The sequence below is a fragment of the Triticum urartu genome, chromosome 4A (assembly GCF_056163025.1).
Source record: "Triticum urartu cultivar PI428250 chromosome 4A, HENAU_Tu73, whole genome shotgun sequence".
Lineage (NCBI taxonomy): Eukaryota > Viridiplantae > Streptophyta > Magnoliopsida > Poales > Poaceae > Triticum > Triticum urartu.
The window spans coordinates 485663759-485685047 of NC_141876.1; the positions used below are offsets into that span (position 1 = coordinate 485663759).

Genomic DNA, 21289 nt, shown 5'->3' on the forward strand with positions numbered 1-21289 from the left:
TTGCACCCCGATGCCCGGCTTCCACGTGTACCCGCAGGCCTCCGGCCTCTCCGGGGAGTGCTCGCCCGACGTGAGCGTGGTGGTGCCTTCCACGCCCGTGTCCGTGCCCATCGACCTCAACGCCACACCGGTGGCCGGTGGCTCGTCATCTGGAGGCGCAAGGAAACGCGCGCGGCAGATGCAGACCGGCGTGCTACCGGATGCCCGCAACCTGTTTGACAGAATGTCGGCTGCCAGCGACGAGGACTACATGCAGAACCTCATATTCGAGGGTGGTGCGCCGGCCGCTAGCTACGATCCCGACGAGACACAAAGCTAGGACGACCGCGGGGCGTTCACGCCGGCCGCTGGCTATGGTCCCGATCAGGCGGCCTTCATGCGTGATCAGGTCGACATGGACCTGGACGGCTTCCCACATGACCACGAGTTTCCGGACGACTATGGGCAAGAGGAAGAGGGCGAGTGCGACATCAAAGTGGAGCCTTTGTTCGAGGACGAGCTCGCCAACCAAGCCGCCGGGACGAAGCCGAAGCGCAAGAGCAAGCGGACGAAGGCATACACGGCGGCCGAGGACAAGCTTCTTTGCGAGTGTTGGCGAGACATTGGACAAGACCCCAAGACTGACGCCGAACAAAAGCATTCAACTTTTTGGATTCGTGTCCACCGGGAGTTTCATGAGCGCAAGAAGTTTCCGCCTTACCAAATTGTGAGCACGCGTGGGTGGGTGTCCATTTCGAAGCGATAGAGGGTGATCCAACAAGAGTGCAACAAGTTTTATGCCACTTTTGAGAGCGTCAAGGCCCGCCCCTTGAGTGGCATCGGCATGTAAAACATGGTATGCTAGCAAGCCGCCCTCTTTTGTGTCATCAAGTTCATGCTTGCATGTTCATTTGCATACCATTTGTCAATATGCTTGCATGGAAACATTTGTAGGCATTTCAAGCTTTGGAGGCATTCAAGGTCCAACACAATGGCAAGTGCTTCAACCTCTCCCATTGTTTTAGGGTCACCAAGGACGAGGAGAAGTTCAATGCGCAATATGCCGCCCTCAAATCACATGGGGGGAAGCAAGCCATGGAGGAGGTTGGGGACGGCGAGCCGGCACGGCCGTGGGGGGAGACCAACTCCAAGAAGGAGGACAAGTGGGATGCGGCATCGAACGCACTGATCGCAAGCGTGGAGGGCATGATGAACAAGAAGGACTCAAGGGAGCAGCAGCGCCGGGATTTCAAAAAGAGCAAATGAACGCCTTCATGGAGATCCAAAAGAGGAGGCTTGAGATGGACGCGGAGAAGCAAGCCAAGATGCTTGAGATGGAGACGAAGAAGCAAGCCAAGATGCTAGAGATCGAGGCCGCCAACGCCAAGACCAAGACGAAAGAAGTGGCTATCGCGAGTGTCGGTGTCAAAACCGGCGGATCTCGGGTAGGGGGTCCCGAACTGTGCGTCTAGGCCGGATGGTAACAGGAGGTAAGGGACACGAAGTTTTACCCAGGTTCGGGCCCTCTTGATGGAGGTAAAACCCTACGTCCTACTTGATTAATATTGATGATATGGGTAGTACAAGAGTAGATCTACCACGAGATCGGAGAGGCTAAACCCTAGAAGCTAGCCTATGGTATGATTGTTGTTCTGTATGTTGTCCTACGGACTAAAACCCTCCGGTTTATATAGACACCGGAGAGGGTTAGGGTTACACAAAGTCGGTTACAATGGTAGGAGATCTACATATCCGTATCGCCAAGCTTGCCTTCCACGCCAAGGAAAGTCCCTTCAGGACACGGGACGAAGTCTTCAATCTTGTATCTTCATAGTCCAGGAGTCCGGCTGAAGTTATAGTCCGGCCATCCGGACACCCCCTAATCCAGGACTCCCTCAGTAGCCCCCGAACCAGGCTTCAATGACGATGAGTCTGGCGCGCAGATTGTCTTCGGCATTGCAAGGAGGGTTCTCCTCCAAATTCCGTGTACCTGTTGAATAAAGTCCGGTTTCTTGTGAATGTTGCGCTCCTTGGCTTCTACGCCCAATAATGGCCGTCTCCCACATGTCAAACGAATATGAAAAGTCTGAGTGTTTTTACATCCACACCCCTAGCCGCGTAAATGAGCCGCCCATTTAAGGGGACGAGGATTTAGATCCAAACCACACCTTCTCCCCATCGCGAGTGTTCATCAGAGCGCATCTGACAAAGGTCCATTCCACCATGGCCAGCTGTCGCAACTCCTCCTTTCGCCCTTCCAGCCCTTAGCCTGGATATTGGGAGAGATGCTCCATCTCGCATAGCGAGCTAGTGACGCTCTAGACCAAGGGATTTCTCCCCCCGGCCTATATGGTCCCGGTTCGAGCCGGTCTTGTCATCTATAATGGCGGAGAGCAAGTGGAGAGTGCCCCTAATCCCTCCAAAGGAGAGCGGGTATGCCTTGTCCCTTATTTAATAAGAGGGCTCGGATTTCCAATCCATCCGTTTCTCCGGGGGCTCCTGGAGTTCTATGGCCTCCAGCTACACAATCTTACGCCTGCCTCCGTATTGCATATCGCGGGCTTCGTAGCCCTCTGCGAGCTATTTTTGGGTGTTGAGGCTCATTTCGGGCTGTGGAAAGAGCTATTCTGCCTTGTGCCCCGTTCTCAGAAGGGGTCAATATATCAAGTGGGCGGAGCCGAAGTGTGGCGCATCGCCGGGACCGGATATCTATCCGGAACCCCAAAGAAGGCATCCGAGGACTGGCCTTCGGAATGGTTTTACATAGAGGACGTCCCGCTACCGGATCCTGTCCGGATCGGCCTCCCTGAGTTCGACAGTGCTCCACTAAAGAAGCACCTAAGTTGGCGTCCACGAAGCCCTCAGAGGGAAAGTGACAAGTATGTCCTTTACCTGATGGGCCGGATAAGATTGTTAGCTCATTCCGGACTGACCATGATCAGGGTCATGGCCGCATGCATCATGCGAGGGGTGCAGCCGCTACAGTATAGAGGCCACCCCATGTGGGACTTCAACGAGGAGGACGACGCCACCCGCTATGGCCGTAAGGGACCGGATTCGGCTGCGGCTCTAACAAAGACCTTGTCCGCTTTGTACAAGGGAGAAGAGGAGGAATTTCTTCGCGTCAACCCACAGGGTGGATTTTCTATGTACAATCCCCCAAGATGGGTAAGTGGTCGCATTTATTTGCCCATCCGTTTTATATTCCCATTGTTAAATATTCAGTCTAACGACTTCAACGCAGGAACTGCGCCAGGCTGTTAAAGAAATAAACAACCCTCCTCCACAACCCGAGGACCCAGGATGGTCCCTCGTCCCGGCCTCTCAAGAGGATCCAGACTTATCTGTGGAGCTGATTGATGGAGTGTTCCATCAATTAAGCAAGGACAACGCCTTGGTGGCCATTATGGCCGATTACCCAGGGCTAATATCGGCCTCCCAGGTAACTGAGATCGAAGTCCCAGTACCCCGAATAGGGGTCTGCCCTCTCGTGTTTTCAGTTTCCTGATTACAACCGAGCTTTGCAGGGGAGGTTTTTGAGACGGGAGGCCAAACCTGCGGCGACAAGCCAACGAGGGGCCGCAGGGCCCCGTGGGCAGAAAAGAGGTGCAGTCCGGACCGAGGCGTCAGCGCAAAGGTATGGCGCGCCCCCTTATCCCAGGTGTTATACCTTCAAGGCATATTAACACTCGTGCTCTCTTCAGGACAAAGAGACCTCGCTGAACTATATCCGGAGAGGCTGCCAATCGCGCCTCCACCAGCCAGGCTCCAAAGCCTGGTCCGGAGGCGGAGGCGAACACAAGGTGCGCACCGGACGCTCCTCCGATGGAGGATGTGGACAGGTTGTCTGCCACCAACTCTGAGGTGGAGAGTGCCATGAACCACAGGCGTCGCCGGACAATTCTTCGTGACGCTTGTTTCTCCCAAGAGGCATTAGATGCCTTAAATTCGGGAGATGCGTACCTCCGTGCCGCTCAAAATGGTCTAGTCAGAGCCACAGAGCAATATGTAAAAGACATACGGGTAAGAAAATTTTGGTAATTATATATATACCAGTAGCCCCGAGACTTGAAATAGTTAGAATAACTGATTTAAGGATCATTTGTTATGCAGGTTCTTACAGAAAAGAATTCCCTACTGTCCCAGGAGCTGGAAGAGTGCAAAGCCCAACTTGAGGCCGCACTAGCCGCGGCAGGGGAGCCCAAGGATACCCCCTCTGGTAATATACACTTCGAAAGATAAGTATTTTGCGAGGCACGGCATGGATGCGAATCTGACAAATGAAATTGCAGATGGCGCCGGATTGAATCCAGAAAGGCAACACCTCCTACGCCAGCTGAAGGCTGGTGAGAAGGTGCTGACAAAGGTGAGGCGAGAGAAGAACGATCTCCAAGATGCCAACACCAAGCTGGGCGTCGACCTGAAAGATGTTCGTGCCCAGCTGTCAGACTCCGTTAAGGAGAATCAGCGGCTTCGGCGCGGCATATTTAGTAAGTGCTTGAACGAACCTTTGAAAAAAAGTTCGGCGGGGAAGTCGACTAACAGAGTAATGTCTGTAGGTGTGCTAACAGGTCGTCCTGCAGAGGAGATGCCCGGTTCTATGGGTGACCTTCTTCCCGAGCTCTCACAACTGCTCGAGCGAGTTCAGCAGGCGATGCAAGGCGTCTCCCAAGCCTTGTGGCCATCCATCTCCATGCCCGAAGGTCCTGGAGAGCTTGCGGAGAAACTAAGGGGAGCACGGCGGCGCTTCCGATTGTGGAAGATATCGGCCTGCCGTCAAGGCGCTAGGGAGGCCTGGGCCATGGTGAAGACGCGGTACACAAAGGCTGACCCCAACCACATGGCCGAGGTCGGTCCAGTGGGGCCTGATGGGAAGGAGATCCCTATAAGCTTAGTATACGGCCAAGTAGAATTGGCCGCAAAGTATTCCCAGCAGGACTGTAAATTAGACAGCCCATTAGATGGTATTGAAGAGGAATACAATCAGTCAGAATGACTATGTAATTTAATTGACATTTATAATGCCTTCTAGCCGGATTGTAGATCGTTTGTCATGGCCGACCTTTTCGCTTCAGCCTCGGGACCTGACGGTCAGGAGTGTGTCCGAATTCCCATGCGGTTATATAAGAACCGGGGAATGCATGGAGACCAGGCGTAGGGGTCATTAGTGCGTGAACAGACAAGTGCCCGACTAGTTATGTTATATTACATGGTTAGTAAGAAACATCTTCCAGGGAGAATAGTTCCGCTAGGGGTTCCTTTCCCTGGGAGGCATGCCCTAAAGTGCATGCCCATTCTACGAAAAAGACGCGGAAAAAGCATCTGGGGGCGCATAAATAAATAAGTGAAAAGATCATCTTTTAGGTCACCGACCGAATATTCCCTTAAGAACGCTAGCTTTTGGCTTCACCCAGTCTGAGGTACACATCCGGCTGATCCGGCAGTAACAATCACAGAGGTGCTCCCTTTACCGCCTAGCCGAATAATCGGGAACGTAGGGGTAAGCACAGGAGCCAGGCAATCCAGCTTGGCCAAAACTTAAGTCATATCGATGCATATAATGGTGAAATAAAAGGTACATGCAGAAGTGTAACACATGTGTTGGGCATGAAGCCCGTATAAATAAGCTTCTGTTAAAAGAAGCCCCTAGGTTTAATGAGTGCGAATAGCACGTCATTTGATGAGCCTTTAAAGGCTATAAGAGAAAGGAAGGGGAGAAGGAGAGAAATGTAAGATAGACAGTATATAAAAAATGGACAGAGGAAGGAGACGAACACAGAGTCCAGCGCTAGGCATAGAATCTTCGGAGACCGGCTGCGTTCCATGGGTTCAGCTCGAGTCGGTTATCCGATGCATCTCGCAGGCGGTACGCTCCACTAGTCAGGACTTGGTCAATTATGAAGGGACCTTCCCACTTGGGCTTGAGTTTGTCCTTTTTCTTATCCGGCAGGCGTAGAACTAATTCGCCAATGTTGTAATTTTTGGCCCGTACTTCTCTGCTTTGGTATCTTCGAGCCTGCTGTTGGTAGAATGCGGAACGGGTTTTTGCCACGTCACGCTCCTCCTCCAATGCGTCCAAACTGTCCTGCCGATCGAGCTCGGCTTCTCTTTCTTCGTACATGCGCACTCGAGGTGAGTCATGAATTATGTCGCAAGGCAAAACTGCCTCTGCGCCGTACACCATAAAGAATGGTGTGTATCCGGTGGTGTGATTCGGCGTGGTCCGCAGCCCCCAGAGTACGGAGTCGAGCTCCTCTACCCAGTGCTGTTAGATTCCTTGAGAGACCGCACTAATCTGGGTTTGATTCCGCTCATGATAAGACCATTTGCACGTTCGACCTGGCCGTTAGTTTGTGGGTGATAGACGAAAGCATAATCGAGCTTGATGCCCATGTTTTTGCACCAGAGTTTTACCTCATCGGCCGTAAAGTTCGTGCCATTATCAGTGATGATGCTGTGGGGGATGCCGTAACGGTGTACAACCCCGGATATAAAGTCTATCACCGGTCCGGATTCATCCATCTTAACAGGCTTGGCTTCTATCCATTTGGTGAACTTATCCACCATGACCAGTAAGTATTTTTGCTTGTGGGTTCCGCCTTTAAGGGGTCCAACCATGTCAAGCCCCCAGATCGCGAAGGGCCAAGTGATGGGGATGGTTTGGAGGGCGGTGGGTGGCATATGGCTTTGGTTTGTAAAGAGCTGGCAACCGACGCATCGTTGGACTAAGTCCTGGGCGTCTGCCCGGGCCGTCGGCCAATAAAAGCCTGTACGGAAGGCCTTGCTTACAAGGGACCGAGCTGCAGCGTGATGACCGCCGAGTCCGGCATGAATTTCAGCCAGGAGGTTCCGCCCTTCCTCTTCGGAGATGCACCTTTGAAGGACTCCGGTAGTGCTTTTCTTATAAAGCTCTCCCTCGTGGACTTTGTAGGCTTTGGATCGCCGCACTATGCAGCATGCCTCATTTTGATCCTCGGGGAGTTCCTGCCTAGTAAGGTAGGCGAGGAATGGTTCTGTCCACGGGGCGATGACGGCCATTATTACATGGGCTGAAGGTGTTATTTCATTGGCAGAGCCTCCGATTGTGTCAGAATGTTCGGTGTCGGGCAGTGCGGTTGGGTCCGGGCTGTTATTGTTCGGCTCCCCTTCCCATACTATGGATGGCTTGAACAGCCTTTCCAAGAAGATGTTGGGGGACTACATCGCGTTTTGCGCCGATGCGTGCCAGGACATCTGCCGCCTGATTATTTTCCAGGCTATATGGTGAAATTCAAGCCCTTCGAACCGAGCTGACATTTTTAGGACGCCGTTGCGGTAAGCTGCCATTCTTGGATCCTTGGCATCGAAGTCTCCATTTATTTGGGATATTGCGAGGTTCGAGTCCCCGCGCACCTCTAGGCGTTGAATGCCCATGGATACTGCTATCCGGAGACCATGTAAAAGGGCCTCATATTCGGCTGCATTGTTGGAGTCTGTGTACATAATCTGGAGTACGTATTGAACTGTGTCTCCTGTGGGGAACGTCAAAACGATGCCAGCCCCTAGTCCGGCCAACATCTTGGAGCCGTCAAAATGCATGATCCAATTTGAATATGTGCCGTACTCTTTAGGGAGTTCGACCTCCATCCATTCTGCGACGAAGTCGGCCAAAACTTGCGACTTGATGGCTCGCCGTGGCTTATAAGTTATGTCGAACGGGAGGAGCTCAATGGCCCATTTTGCAATCCGGCCCGTTGCGTCACGGTTGTTTATAATATCGTTAAGTGGTACTTCTGAGGCTACTGTTATTGAACACTCTTGAAAGTAGTGTCGTAGCTTCCAGGATGCCATGAATACCGCGTACGCAATCTTTTGATAATGCGGGTACCGTGATTTGCACGGAGTGAGGACAGTGGACACATAATAGACCGGCTTTTGAAGGGGGAATTTGTGTTCGTCCGTTTCTCGTTCGACGACGAGCACTGCGCTTACAACCTGATGTGTTGCTGCAATGTACAATAGCATTGGTTCGCCAATGTTTGGCGCGACCAGGACTAGGTTTGTTGCCAATATGACTTTTATTTCGTCGAGTCCGGCCGTGGCTGCATCCGTCCATTCGAAGTGTTCGGTGCGCCGAAGGAGGCGGTAAAGGGGTAGGGCCTTTTCTCCCAAGCGGGAGATAAAGCGGCTTAGAGCCGCCACGCATCCGGTTAACTTTTGTATTTGTTTGAGGTCCTTTGGGATATTCAATTGTGACAGAGCTCGGATCTTGGCTGGATTTGCTTCAATTCCTCTACCGGATACAATGAATCCCAAGAGCTTTCCGGCTGGAACGCCGAAAACGCATTTTTCCGGGTTGAGCTTGATGTCGTATGTTCGGAGGTTATCAAATGTGAGCCTCAAGTCGTCTACTAGAGATTCGACATGTCTTGTTTTGACGACCACATCATCTACATATGCCTCCACTGTTTTGCCGATCTGGTTTGCCAGACATGTCTGAATCATGCGTTGATATGTTGCGCCGGCGTTTTTGAGCCCGAAGGGCATTGTGTTGAAGCAGAATGGGCCGTATGGTGTGATAAATGCCGTTGCGGCTTGGTCTGATTCTGCCATCTTGATTTGATGGTAGCCGGAATATGCGTCAAGGAAACACAACGAATCGTGTCCTGCGGTAGCGTCGATAATTTGATCGATGCAGGGGGGGAAGGGATCCTTTGGGCAAGCCTTGTTAAGGTCTTTAAAATCAACGCACAGATGCCAGGATTTGTCCTTCTTTGGTACCATCACCAGGTTTGCTAGCCAGTCCGGATGTTTTATATCTTTGATGAATCCGGCCTCCAATAGCTTTGCTAGCTCCTCTCCCATGGCCTGTCTCTTAGGTTCGGAAAAACGCCGAAGAGCTTGTTTGACAGGTTTGAATCCTTTTAGGATATTTAAGCTGTGCTCGGCCAGCCTGCGTGGGATTCCTGGCATGTCTGAAGGGTGCCAGGCGAAAATGTCCCAGTTCTCTCGTAGGAACTCTCGAAGTGCGGCGTCTACATCAGGGTTTAACTGTGCCCCGATGGAAGCTGTTTTATTGGGGTCCGTTGGATGGACCTGGAATTTGACTATTTCGTCCGCCGGTTTAAAGGAGGTGGACTTGGATCTTTTGTCGAGTACCACATCATCCCTATTCACCATGGAGCGCAGCACAGTCAGTTCCTCAGCCGCTAGGGCTTCGGATAGTGCCTCGAGGGCCAGTGCGGCTGTCTTGTTTTCGGCGCGGAGTGCTATGTCCGGATCACTAGCGAGAGTGATGATCCCGTTAGGCCCGGGCATTTTGAGCTTCATGTACCCGTAATGGGGTATTGCTTGGAAGATTGTAAACGCTTCCCGTCCTAGCAGAGCGTGATAACCGCTGCTGAACGGAGCCACATGGAACGTGACCTCTTCGGACCTGTAATTATCCGGCGTGCCGAACACCACATCTAGTGTGATTTTTCCTGTATAACACGCTTTCTGACTGGGGATTATTCCTCTAAAGGTTGTGCTGCTTCGCTCAATGCGGTTCTAGTCTATTTCCATTTTTTGAAGGGTTTCCTCATAAATGAGGTTCAATCCGCTGCCGCCGTCCATGAGTACCTTGGTAAGACGAAAGCCGTCCACTATTGGACTGAGGACCAATGCGGCTGGTGCTCGGACTGTTCGGAATTTAGGTTCATCACTGGCATTAAAGGTAATAGCCGTGTCACTCCATGGGTTTATTGTTGCTACTTGGTAGACTTCGGCAAGGCTGCGGAGTGTCCTTTTTCGCATATTATTTGATGCGAAAGTCTCGAAGACTGTTAATACCGTATTGGTGTCTCTGGGGTGGCTTTCTGTGGCCTCCGGAATTAGGAGATCCTCGCCAATTTTGGCCACCTGCCGGAGTATCCAACATGCTCTAAGGCTGTGAGTTGGTGTGGCGTCCTCTGTACTGTGATTTTTACAGGGTCCATTAAGCCATCCTTGCAGTACGGTTCCATGCCCTGTAGAGGGTTTTTGCTTTTTGGTGTTTGACCCGGGTGTCTGGCGATGATGCACCCTTTTATTTCGGACTGGGTTTGTATTCAGGGCCGATTGTCCCAAAATTTTATTTCGGTTTTCCAGGCGCTTTCATCGCACAGTACTTTCGTACAATGGACGCCAAGTCAGCGAAGCGTGTAATATCACGACGACTTATGGCGTTGAGGATTCCCTTGTTCGTGCAATTATTACAGAAGATTGAGATTGCGTCTTCCTCGCGGCAGTCCCTTATCCTATTCCTAACCAGGAGGAATCTGGCCCCAGTAATGATGTACTGTTTCTTCGGACTCTTGCCTGATTTGGGATAGATCGCTTATGTTTGGGCGGGTGGGTGGAATTAAATTCGAAGCCTCATCCAATCTGAGGCTCATAGGCCGAGGAATTTCCGAACTCGAAAATTTGGATTCCTGAATGTTGTCCAATGAATCCAGCCCGTCGCCTGACTCTAAGTTCAGGTCTTGAGTGATATCCTCCCCTCCGCGGGTATCCGGCTTGGAGGGATCGGGAATCCGGACGTAGTTAGTCCTTAAGATAGATGAAGGGTCGCCGCACTGTCCCTCTACCACGACAACGTGATGGGTGACTTGGAAAGAGTTAATCTCTCTCAGATCGGGTTCCACCTTTTTTTGTGTGCCGATTCAAACAGACAAAAAACGAACAAAAGTTGCTCTACACATTTGATACCGTTCGTTTGATGAACTGCATTGGAGTCCATGTCAAAGCAAAAAAGAAACGGACTGCAAGGAAAACCAAAGGAAAACTAAATCGAGTCCGGCAAGGTACCAACCGATGAACCGAGTGGAACCGTGCAACCGATTACTACCCGTAAACGGCGGCGAACTGGCAAGCAACAAACACAAAACAGAAGTGCACGTCTGCGCCGCAAAGGAACGCCAACCCGAACTCACCCACAGCCCCGCCCGCCAGGCAGATCCCAGACGGAGATCAGGCCCCGTCCGATCCGCCCGCGACCTTTCCCCCAACCCCGCCCCGCTCGTCGGCGGCTGTCTGCGCCGCCGCCCGCCGCCCGCCGCGGCGTCGCTTCCCAAGTCCAACAACCTCCCGATTCGGCCGCGCGGTTGCAATTCCCCACTGACGTCTCCCGAATCATCGCGTCCCCGACGGCCGCGGGGATGAACCGGATCCCGTCCGTCTCGCTGCGGGGCGACGCGGCCGAGGCGGGCGCGGCGGCGGCGCCCGACCCCGCGGCGCTGGCGCGGTGGGCGCGGGCCTTCTGCATCATCCGCTTCGACCTGGAGCGCGGGCAGCTGGTGGAGGCCTGCTTCCCGCCGGACGCGCTCGCCCACGGCGGCCTCGACCGCCTCGTCGCCTTCTCCTCCTTCCCGGACTCCATGTCCCACCACCTCCCGCGCCACCGCTCCTCCGTCCACGACTCGCTCTTCTCCTTCCGTCTCCCGGACCCATCCCCTTCCGCCGCGGGCTCCCGCCGCGGCTTCCTCTACGGCTTCGTCTTCAACCGCCAGCGACAGGACGAGCGCCTCCCCCGCGGCGGCGAGCAGAAGTCCGTTGTCATACTCTCACACGCGCCCTACTCTTCCCTCTTCCGCCTGCTGCTGCAGATCCTTGGCCCCCTCTGCTTCGACATAGGCCACAACGCGCTGACAATGGTGGCGTCGCACGTTGCCGCCTGGCCGGCACCGTCACCAGGGTGCCCCATGGAGCTCCCCATTGGCAGCGCCGCGCTGCGGGTGCACCTTCCGCCCGCGGCCGACGACCCTGGGCCGCCGCCTGCGCTGTTGCCGGCGAACCCCTCGGTGCCGTATGGGCTCTTCCACGATGCTGATCTGTTTGCTGCATTTCGTGGCTTGCTCCTCCACCTGTGGACTCTCTGGGAACTCATGGTTGTTGGTGAACCCATACTGGTTGTGGCGCCATCACCACCTCAGTGCTCCGAGGCTGTGGCTGGGCTTGTTAGCCTTGTTGCTCCAATCTTGTATAGTGTGGACTTCAGGCCGTACTTTACTATTCATGACCCGGACTTCGCTCGCCTTAATGCACTTGCAGAAGGTGAGGTGTTCCCACCGATGGTGCTCGGGGTGACGAACTTGTTTTTCCTGAGGAGCCTTAAGAGTGTTCCAAATGTGGTGTCCGTGGGAAGCCCGAATCCAAATTCTACTAGGGTGCTCCCAGCAGGTGGGCAATCACCAACATCAGCAAATGGATCCAATGGGACACCTGTGAGGTTCAAACTTGAAAAACTTGCAATCAATAAGTTTTCGCCCACTGGTCTATTGAATTCAATCAAGTTGAGAAGAGAAGGCCCTCTTTCCCTCATGACAGAGCATAAAGAGGCGCTATGGAGCACATATGTGCCAACTACAAAGCCCGACACCTCTGTTCTAAATAGACTCATTGATGCCGGTGTGTCACCGAGAATTGAGGAGTCCATGTCAGTCGTCAACAATGAGATATTGAGGCGGCATTTCTTGGAGTTAACGACCAACTTCCTTGCGCCTTTTGGGCCATATCTGAGAACTACAACACCACTGGAAGGGAGTTCTCCATTTGTTGATCCACCATTACTTCCACCATTTCACGCAGATGAGTTTGTCAATGGTTTGGCTTCTAGAGGTCCAGGGAAATTTTTGTCGAAAAGGATGAAGTCCAATTGGTTGGATTTATATAGGTAAGCCGTAAGCCAGAACCACATTTATTTGGCAAAACATTTTATGAATTTTTAGTTTGAGTTACTTCGCAAAACAGGGATTCACAAGCTAACATTTCCATTTTTGCTTCACCAATGATTTTTATCAGAAAATTCTTGGAAGGCCCTAACTTCATGCCTTGGTTCCGACAAAGACGTTCTGCTGCAGAGCAAGATCAGCTAAGGTTATGGAGGCAAGCTCGCATGAATGTTGATATTGAGAAGTTAATGTCAAAGATGTCTGAGTTGGAGAGGATTGATTCTTTTAATGTTATCGAGCGGTATCTTCTCAAAGAGATGGAGGTAATATTTGTTCTGATGCTTTCTTAAGTTAACTGTCACTTATAAAAATAAATAGATCGTTAATAGTTATGGAGATTTAAGTAAGAAATCCTTAATAGTAGTCGTTTTCTGTTAGGACAAACTAAGAAGATAAGCTCACGAACAACTCACATTATTGATAATTCAGTATATGTGCATAACTAAGACTGATCGATCTAAATCATAAGCTTTTTTCTTTTGACAAGGACTGCCTACACCTGCTATAAGCTTTAGGCCAGCATGAAAAGCAGGATGAATGCCTCAGTTCAACGGGCACATAAAGGAAGTTAAGGGAAATAGGATAGCCATTTTGGAGATGACACTTTAGGAAGTTATGATAAGATCTCTAAGTAGTTCTATGCAAGAAGAGGTCTATCCGTATAGGACACTAGCAGCCTGCCAGGTCACCACGACAGAGATTGAAAAGAGAGTTTGAGTTTGTTTAGTTAAGGAAGATTTTGAGTTGGTTAGTCAATGCATGGGTCTCCAATTAAGCTAATTTCAGTTTGTTTAGTCATGGTCTCATGGAGTCTAGTACTGGTCAAGGCTGTGCTATACAAGCAAGTTCATGTATCTTTTGATCGATCAAAGCAAAGAATCAATAGTGTAAGTCTTAATAGCCTCAGAACCTCACTGCCGCGGTAGGGATTAGGCCCTGCAGTGATAAATTAGGGTGAGTGCCCATCCTCGATCATTGTCCCCCGGACCCTTATCCTACCAAAATCCATATCAAAATAAGAATTACACTCGAGGTCATATATCCTATTGGTAGATAGGATGCAACCTAACATGTATGTTATGCCTTGTACTTATGTCTACTTCCTTGGTTTGACTGAATTATCCTTTCCTCTTATGATACATTGAACTTTAGGAACTAAACTTTGGAAGTTCGGTAATGATATGTTATAATGATTATTTGAGTGATTCCATAGTTTACTTTTCTGTAGCATAGGGCTAAATGTCGTAATACTCAGCAGCTCTCCTAAAAAATGATTCAGATCACTGAGACTTGCCACATATACTAAAAGGAACACGACTGGTTTTCTTGCATTTAATCAGATGCACCCTTAATACTTTTTTTTCTTGAATATACACCCTTAATACTTCATGCAACACATGCAATTTCCTGCAATAAAATCCAATGAGGTTCCTACTTTATAGCGCACACCAATCTGTACTCTATTATGAGTTTGCCATTTAATTAGCTTACAGGAATGTTGCACCAGAAAACATTAATCAGTCTATGCTGAACTACAGGTTAACTAGGAAATGATCATTTTGAGTATGAACTATTCTGGTATATGAATACGGTTTTAGTTGAACGAACCACATGTTTTGTCTGACTGGTTTTGTTGATTTTTTCTTGCAAGAAATCAAACCGAGTGGCAATGGAATAGAGTTAAATGTTAAAGTCATGAAGTTTAGCATAACATGACTGCACTGGGATTTCGTTCTGTCTTCACCTGCGAATAACCGCCTTCGGTAATCGGTAGTAACGGCACTGGATTTTGATGTAATAAACAATAAAGCATTAGGCCAACTCCAAATGGCAACCCCCAACGGACGTCCGTTTTGTCTGGATTTTGTCCATTTTGGTCGGCAAAACAGACGCACGTCCGCTAGCGGTCGTCTGGCCGTCGGTGCGCCCAACTGGCCGCCGCATCCCAAATATTGTCCGCTTTTGGACTTGCAAATTTGACCCAAATCTAACCCAAATAGACATTGCAAATAATTTAAAAACATTAATATAATACATAAACGTCCACAAAGTCCAGTCCAACACATTTTAACTAAACTTAAAATTAAAAGGACATTAAAAAAACTAGATAAGGGCCGTCGCCGCCACGGCCGTCGTCGTTCAGTTGCCGTCGTGGTCGTCCTTGTCGCCCGTGAGGTCGATGTAGGGCGGTGGCGTCCATAGGTGGGCTGGTGGCGCGGGAGGCGCCTGCGGAGGCGCCCGCACAACCTCTAGCCGTGGCGGCGACGGTGACCACGTGTCCGCGCCCACCCACACGGGCGGCACGGACACGTACTCCGTCGTGCACGGCACTGTCTTCGTCCACGAGCAGGACTGGCCGACCAAGGCCGGGTTTCATGTCGCGGGCTCCTCCGGCACCTCCTTCTGCACGTCCTCCATGGCCTCCTCCTTGACCACGGCGTCGAGCTCCGGGGTGCCGACGTCGCCGGCCGCGGAGAGGGCCATCATCTCTTCGAGGTCCTCCCATTGGGCCTCGTCGTGGGTGCGGATGGAGTCCTCCATCACCCGCCTCATGAGCTTCGCCTCCTCCTTGGTAGTCATCGGAGGGGGGGGGGGGCAGCGAGGGGGAAGGCGTGAGCGTCAGGCTGCGAACCCGCGCACGCCCGTGTGTCTGGGGCGGGCTGAGAGCACGCCTGTGGCGGGCTCTGAGCACGACCGACAAAGTAGGATTGCTGCCGCAGGTCGTGCTCATCCTGAAACCACGTGTCCCAGAGTGGCGAATCGACGGCGTACCTGCGGTAGTTGACGAGGTCGGCTGGTAGGCGGGGGCGACGGCGATAGATCTCCTCGCGGCGAGCGCGGTCGCTCAATGGGATCGGAGGCACGGGCACGCGGTAGGCCGAGAGGTGCCAGTTGTTTGGGAGGTGCACGTCGCTCCATGGCAACGGCGTGCCCGTCTCCCAATACCTCTGGCAGATCTCGGCCTTCACGTATGGCCGCTGCCGAGGCAGGGCCGCCGATGGGGAGATGGCGAATGCCGGAGGAGGGGTGGAGTGGCTGCGGTTGTGGCGGCCGGAGGAGGACCCGGCCTCGTTGTCGTGCTTCCCCCTGCCGGGGATCCACTTCCAGACCATTGCGGCCGGCGAGGTGGAAGAGCGGCGGCCGGGGGGCTAGGGTTTGCTCGTGTCGGGGCTCAAGGAGGCACGCGGCTCTGGAAGTGGAAGTCTGTGGACTGGCCGGTCCATGGCTTCCACATTAAAAAAGACGACCGGGTGGATGGGTGGCTGGCAAGTAGGCCCGCCCACTCGTGCGCCGTAAATGTGGGCGGTGGGACGTAGGTGGGCGGTCGACGGGTGGGCCCGAGGCGGACGAGGAGCGGGCGCGTGGACGCAAACCAGGCACAAGTTTGCGCCGGAAATGGGTCGAGCCGGACGCCAACGGACAAATTTTGCGGATGGGGTCGCGCATTGGGCCGGCGCTTCTGTCTGTTTGGGCCAAAGCGGACATGGCCGGACAGAATGGGGTCTAGCGTTGGAGTTGGCCTTACAAGCGTATAACTTTTTGCTGAATAATGATGTGACACTTCAATAATATCCTTTGGTAATTAGGGCTGTTTGATACCAGTCTATCATTCTCTCCTGTATTTGCTAGACTGGAGGAATGCATGGACATGAACGGTTGAAGATTTCCACCTTATATTATTAGTTTTGACAGCCTAACCTCAAGAATTTCGATTTACTGTAACAGCCCCCACGATATACTTCATTACAACAAGAGGGGCCTTGCCATTGTTTAGTGATATATATTTAATAGTTGCATGTTAAAATGTTTCAGCATATAGAGATCCAAAGGAAATATCTTGGACATAGCTTGTCAACATACCTATTCTGCCCTCAATAATTTGTTGAAAATATCCTGATGTTTATTTTCCAATTTCTGCCGTCCAGAATTCTCGGACAGGTACTGCTGAATCAATAGCAGCATGCCAGAAACTGAAGGCAGATCTCCAAGCAGCATTCAGTGTCCTCCCAAAGGACATGCAGCAGCTGCTGGTTTCCAACCCTAAACGAGCCGTGCTTCTTCAAGCCAGCCAAGAAAAGGTCTCAGGACTTGGGGACGTTGTCTCCCAGACAAGTTTGTAGCAGTTCTTTTTCTTTGTAATATTAATATTGCGATTCTTTTATACACAAGAGTAAAAAAATTCACATGATTTTTTTATACATGGGTGCTGGCCTGCTGGGTCTGACTCACTTTTATCCACAAAGTCTAAAATTTACATGCCTTTTTTATTTATACATGGTTGCCGGATTTGACTCAAAATGTTCATATTTACCTTTGTGTCTCACTCTGTATGATTCCACTAAAACAAGTTTCCTTGAAGAAATAGTAACATAACTAAATGATTTATTGTCTTGGTTCCTTTTTCATCTGCAGAAACTATACAGCTTAAGAAATCATATTTTACATTATGTAACAGCCCTCAGCATCCTCCATTAAAAATAAACAGGCATGGTTATTCAGATTGAGGATCTTAAGGAGTGATGTTAATGGTTGGTCTTATAGCTGGATGCCCATCAAATTACTGGTAGCTTGCTATTTTGTTCTTCCAATATAGTGATGAATCCATACATCCTCAGCTGTGGGATCAATTGCTGAGTGGCAAAAAAGATTTCCCATTCATCCTTTAGCGAACTTTTTTTCCGGCTCATTCATGTTGATGTATGAATGCTGACATGGTATTCTCAGCTAGTAGAAAGCAATGATGCTAAGCTGCAGGTCCATCAGGATTAAGGGCATGTTTATTCACCGACCACACGTTGCCAATGCCAGACCTTATTGGCAGCATGCTTTCTTCAATGGAAATAGATAAATTTTGAGAGCTGGTGTTACCGATCCTTTTTTTTTTGCATATTGTACAAGTTTGTTGGAGTATTAGAAGTTCAGAGCCAACTACAAAAGACCGATGAAGATTTTCTACGAAGCCTGTATCTGAATGTAGGTTTTACCTTTTATTCGTTGTTGACGATGCTACTCATGTTACAGTTGTGTTCATTAGCGTTTTACTATCAGTACCAGGTAAGTGGTAAACTGTCAGTTTGGACGGTTAGTTTCTCCCACCCTTTTTACATGAAAGTTGCATGGCCTGGTGTATTTGCGCCTGTTTCTACATTCGCCCAAGAAGTCTTTTCAGAAGACTCGTGACACATGAGAAGTAAAAAGAAACTAACATGCACCAGTGAGGCTGTTGTAGGGTTGGAGATGCAGAACCCAGAATCTAACATGGTTTATTCATTAAGTTTATAGGTCAAAGAATCACAACCAAATCACTATCACTTCCTAAAGAAAAACATTGATTTGATTAAAGGTACGGCACATCCATGCAGCACAAACCATACACCAAACAAATCACAACAAAGATATAACGAGCAAATGGCGCAACTGCTGTTAATTCCTGCCAGAACAGTCCAGCAGTCTCCAGCCGCCATACATGGATGATGCTATAAATCCTCAACATACATCAAAGGCCCCTTGATTAGTTCGGCCACAAGAGTAAATCTACCATATTATTCTCTCCGTTCCGAAATACTTGTCTTGCTGTATTTCAAATTTGAACTAAAACCAAGGGAGTAGTTTGCATTCTTATATGGCTCAAAGATGTACAACTACACTGTTTTTAAGCTAGCACGAACTTGACTGATAACCACTACAAACCAAACATTGCACGCAGACACAAACCAATCAACGCTGCAACACAACACTGCAGAAATTCATTTGGCACAAACAGAGAAAAAAATAGCCAATGAGTAACTAATCAGACTAGAAGTGTATACATCCAACATTCCTACTTCGCAAGAAAGATATCATTGCCCGATCAATTGTCTGACATAACAAGCAGCACAAAGGGCACGAATGACCAAGATCAGCAGGTGATTCAAGATCGAAAACAACAAGAACAGCACATAGATAAATTAGATAAATGGTCCATCCAACCAAAAGCGCTAAGTTGTCATATTACAATCATGTCTCGAGCATGCACCGGAACCCTAGACCAAGTTTTCAAAAGAGACAGCGCTCAACATCCAGCAGGAACATTACATTAAGATACTTAAAACTCTGGCACTTCTGGCAAGCTTAAACAGGCAGTCAGCCGATTCAACTGATCATTCATGGCACTTCAGCAGTACCTACACTTCTTCTTTGACCGCAGCTGAAAAGAATTGGTTGGAGAAGCAACGCATTAGATCAAAGGTGGTATGGAAAACAGCTAAAAAAAGGTGGCATGGAATAAGAACAATGTAGGAACAAAGCCTAACCTATTTCTATCAGTAGTACTAGAAATATCTCCCAAGTGAACATGGGAAGATGTATAGCACACAGCAGTACGACACGACACACACGACGATCTAAATCAGGGATAACATAAAACCAATATGTACTACCTCCATTCCTAAATATAAGACGTTGGGGCAGTTTAATTTTTTAGGAAGAGAGGTAGTAGTATATTTGAGAAACCAATGAAGATCTAATGCTAGCTCATCATGGTTATATTTGGCCATCTTTCTTCAAGAACATAATCATGTTGGGTTATCATCACTAAGGAGAACACATGGATGATGCTACCCTAGATATGGAGTAAAACAATTTGCTTATTCGATCATAAGAGAAATTAGTCACACCTGGTTGCTGTGGCCACACTTCTTCTTGCGGCAACTCTTGGCCTTGGGAGGCAGGCGTGAATAGCACCTACAAAACAAAATGGTGAAAAAGGTTAGCTACAGCAGAAGCACAAATATTTCCTGTGAACTACTTATCCTGTAAGCAAAGGTATGAAACAGATCATGCATGATCAACTAAGCACTTCAGGTACCAGATAGAAGTAACAGTAAACAGTTACTACATGACACATCGTTCACAAAAAATCAGCACACTTATTGCAGGAAACAGTGATCCAGATCAGCAGTTTATACTGTAAGCATGGGCTTTTTCACGTATTGTGAGTTGTGACTGGCCTAATCAACTATAATTTCTGCAAGCGCAAGGAAATCAACCATCAAACCACTCAACCAGCTTGAGAAGATGAAGAAACAACAAGCTAATGGAACACGTAGGAGTACATGGACAATTAACAGTGCAGAAATCACATGCCACCAGTGGGAACTGATGAACCAAGAAACATGGCAGATGACACTAAAGATGCTTCTTTTTTGTATCAATTATCACATTTCAGCATCTGGATTGAAGGGACTGAAAACAAAATTGCACATCATAATAGTCACATAAATAAGTATTGCATTCCAGTGATTCTATCAAAACATTCCTTGGCTACTGACCCACAAACAATTCAGATATACTACATACAGCACAAGGCCCAAACAAATTACGTAGTACATGCAAATCATACCCTTCTATGACTAGTGACTACACCACACAAAGCAGCAATTTTTATCGAACGGGAGACTGTCGGACATCCAGCATACATGCAAATCATAGCCTTGTACGACTATCACACAAAGCAGCAACTTTTATCGAACGAGAGACTGTCGCACATCCAGGTATGCCAACAAAAGGTAGCTAATTTGTTTGAGAAACAGTGCAGGGGTTTATGCATTACTTGCGGCAGATGAGCTTGCCCTGGTTGTACTTCTGAGCGAGGGCCTTGAGGTTGGGCTCGATCATGCAGCCGCCCCCGCGGAGGCGAAGCACGAGGTGGATCGTGGACTCCTTCTGGATGTTGTAGTCGGCGAGGGTGCGGCCGTCGTCCAGCTGCTTCCCCGCGAAGATGAGGCGCTGCTGGTCCGGAGGGATGCCTGCGATCGATCCAAAACACACCCCAGAGCGGATCAGCCAAAGCCAAAATCCAAGAAACGGTGGATTCAGCCTCGATGCTCGAGGAAATGGAGGGCGACGGGGCGGGGAGAACGGCACGTACCTTCCTTGTCCTGGATCTTGGCCTTGACGGCGTCGATGGTGTCGCTGCTCTCGACCTCGAGGGTGATGGTCTTCCCCGTCAGCGTCTTCACGAAGATCTGCATCTCGTCGGTCCTCCGCTCCCGCCGCTTCGCCTGTTCTTGCTTCCTCCTTCGCGAGCTCTCCGGACTGAAGGCGGGAGGGAGACGGTGGTGGGTGGTCTGCACTCTGAACTCTGGAGGCGGCGGCGGTGGGGAGAGGAGAGTGGGGGTCGTCCTTATATAGCCGGCGGCCGCGCCCACCCGCTGCGTTAGCGAAACCCTACCTGCCGGAGTTGCAGTCCGGCGCTCTAATGGTGGCGCGCCAATCGCAAATTTCGAGCTGCGTGTGAGACCTTTACTAGTGCTAATTGTCCCGTTTACCGAGACGGTAATTGCTCGCCGTCACTAATGGCGACGTCTGCCTCGGCCCATATGGATGGCCCAGCCCATACAGCTGTTCTGCGGCCAACTGGCAGTACGTCACGTCTCTTTGACCAAGGTTGAGGGGGAGCGGAGAGGCTTCTAGAGACAAACCAATCGAATGGGTAGCGTGGAGCTGCTGGTAGATCAACGGTGCTTGATGCGTGGAATGGAAAGCAGAACGCTCTAGAGGCTTCTAGAGCTTCATCAAATCAGATATCACTTCTCTATGGT

General features: G+C 50.0%; 2 protein-coding genes across 2 annotated transcripts; one reads left to right on the forward strand and one right to left on the reverse strand.

The window, feature by feature from the left end:
- Positions 1–10843: 10843 nt before the first annotated feature.
- Positions 10844–16942, forward strand: LOC147976253 (polarity axis stabilization protein). Its single transcript, XM_087518644.1, has 3 exons — positions 10844–12649; positions 12778–12970; positions 16634–16942. The coding sequence occupies exons 1-3, from the start codon at positions 11136–11138 to the stop codon at positions 16826–16828; spliced, it is 1902 nt and encodes a 633-aa protein (XP_087374770.1). The 5' UTR covers positions 10844–11135; the 3' UTR covers positions 16829–16942.
- Positions 16943–18626: 1684 nt separating this feature from the next.
- Positions 18627–20853, reverse strand: LOC125531339 (ubiquitin-ribosomal protein eL40 fusion protein-like). The gene is made up of 4 exons (XM_048695753.2): positions 20617–20853; positions 20299–20494; positions 19364–19430; positions 18627–18894 (listed from the first exon to the last, which is right to left on the reverse strand). Exons 1-4 carry the CDS (start codon positions 20717–20719, stop codon positions 18862–18864), a joined length of 399 nt encoding a protein of 132 aa, XP_048551710.2. The 5' UTR covers positions 20720–20853; the 3' UTR covers positions 18627–18861.
- Between the last annotated feature and the right edge of the window lie 436 nt (positions 20854–21289).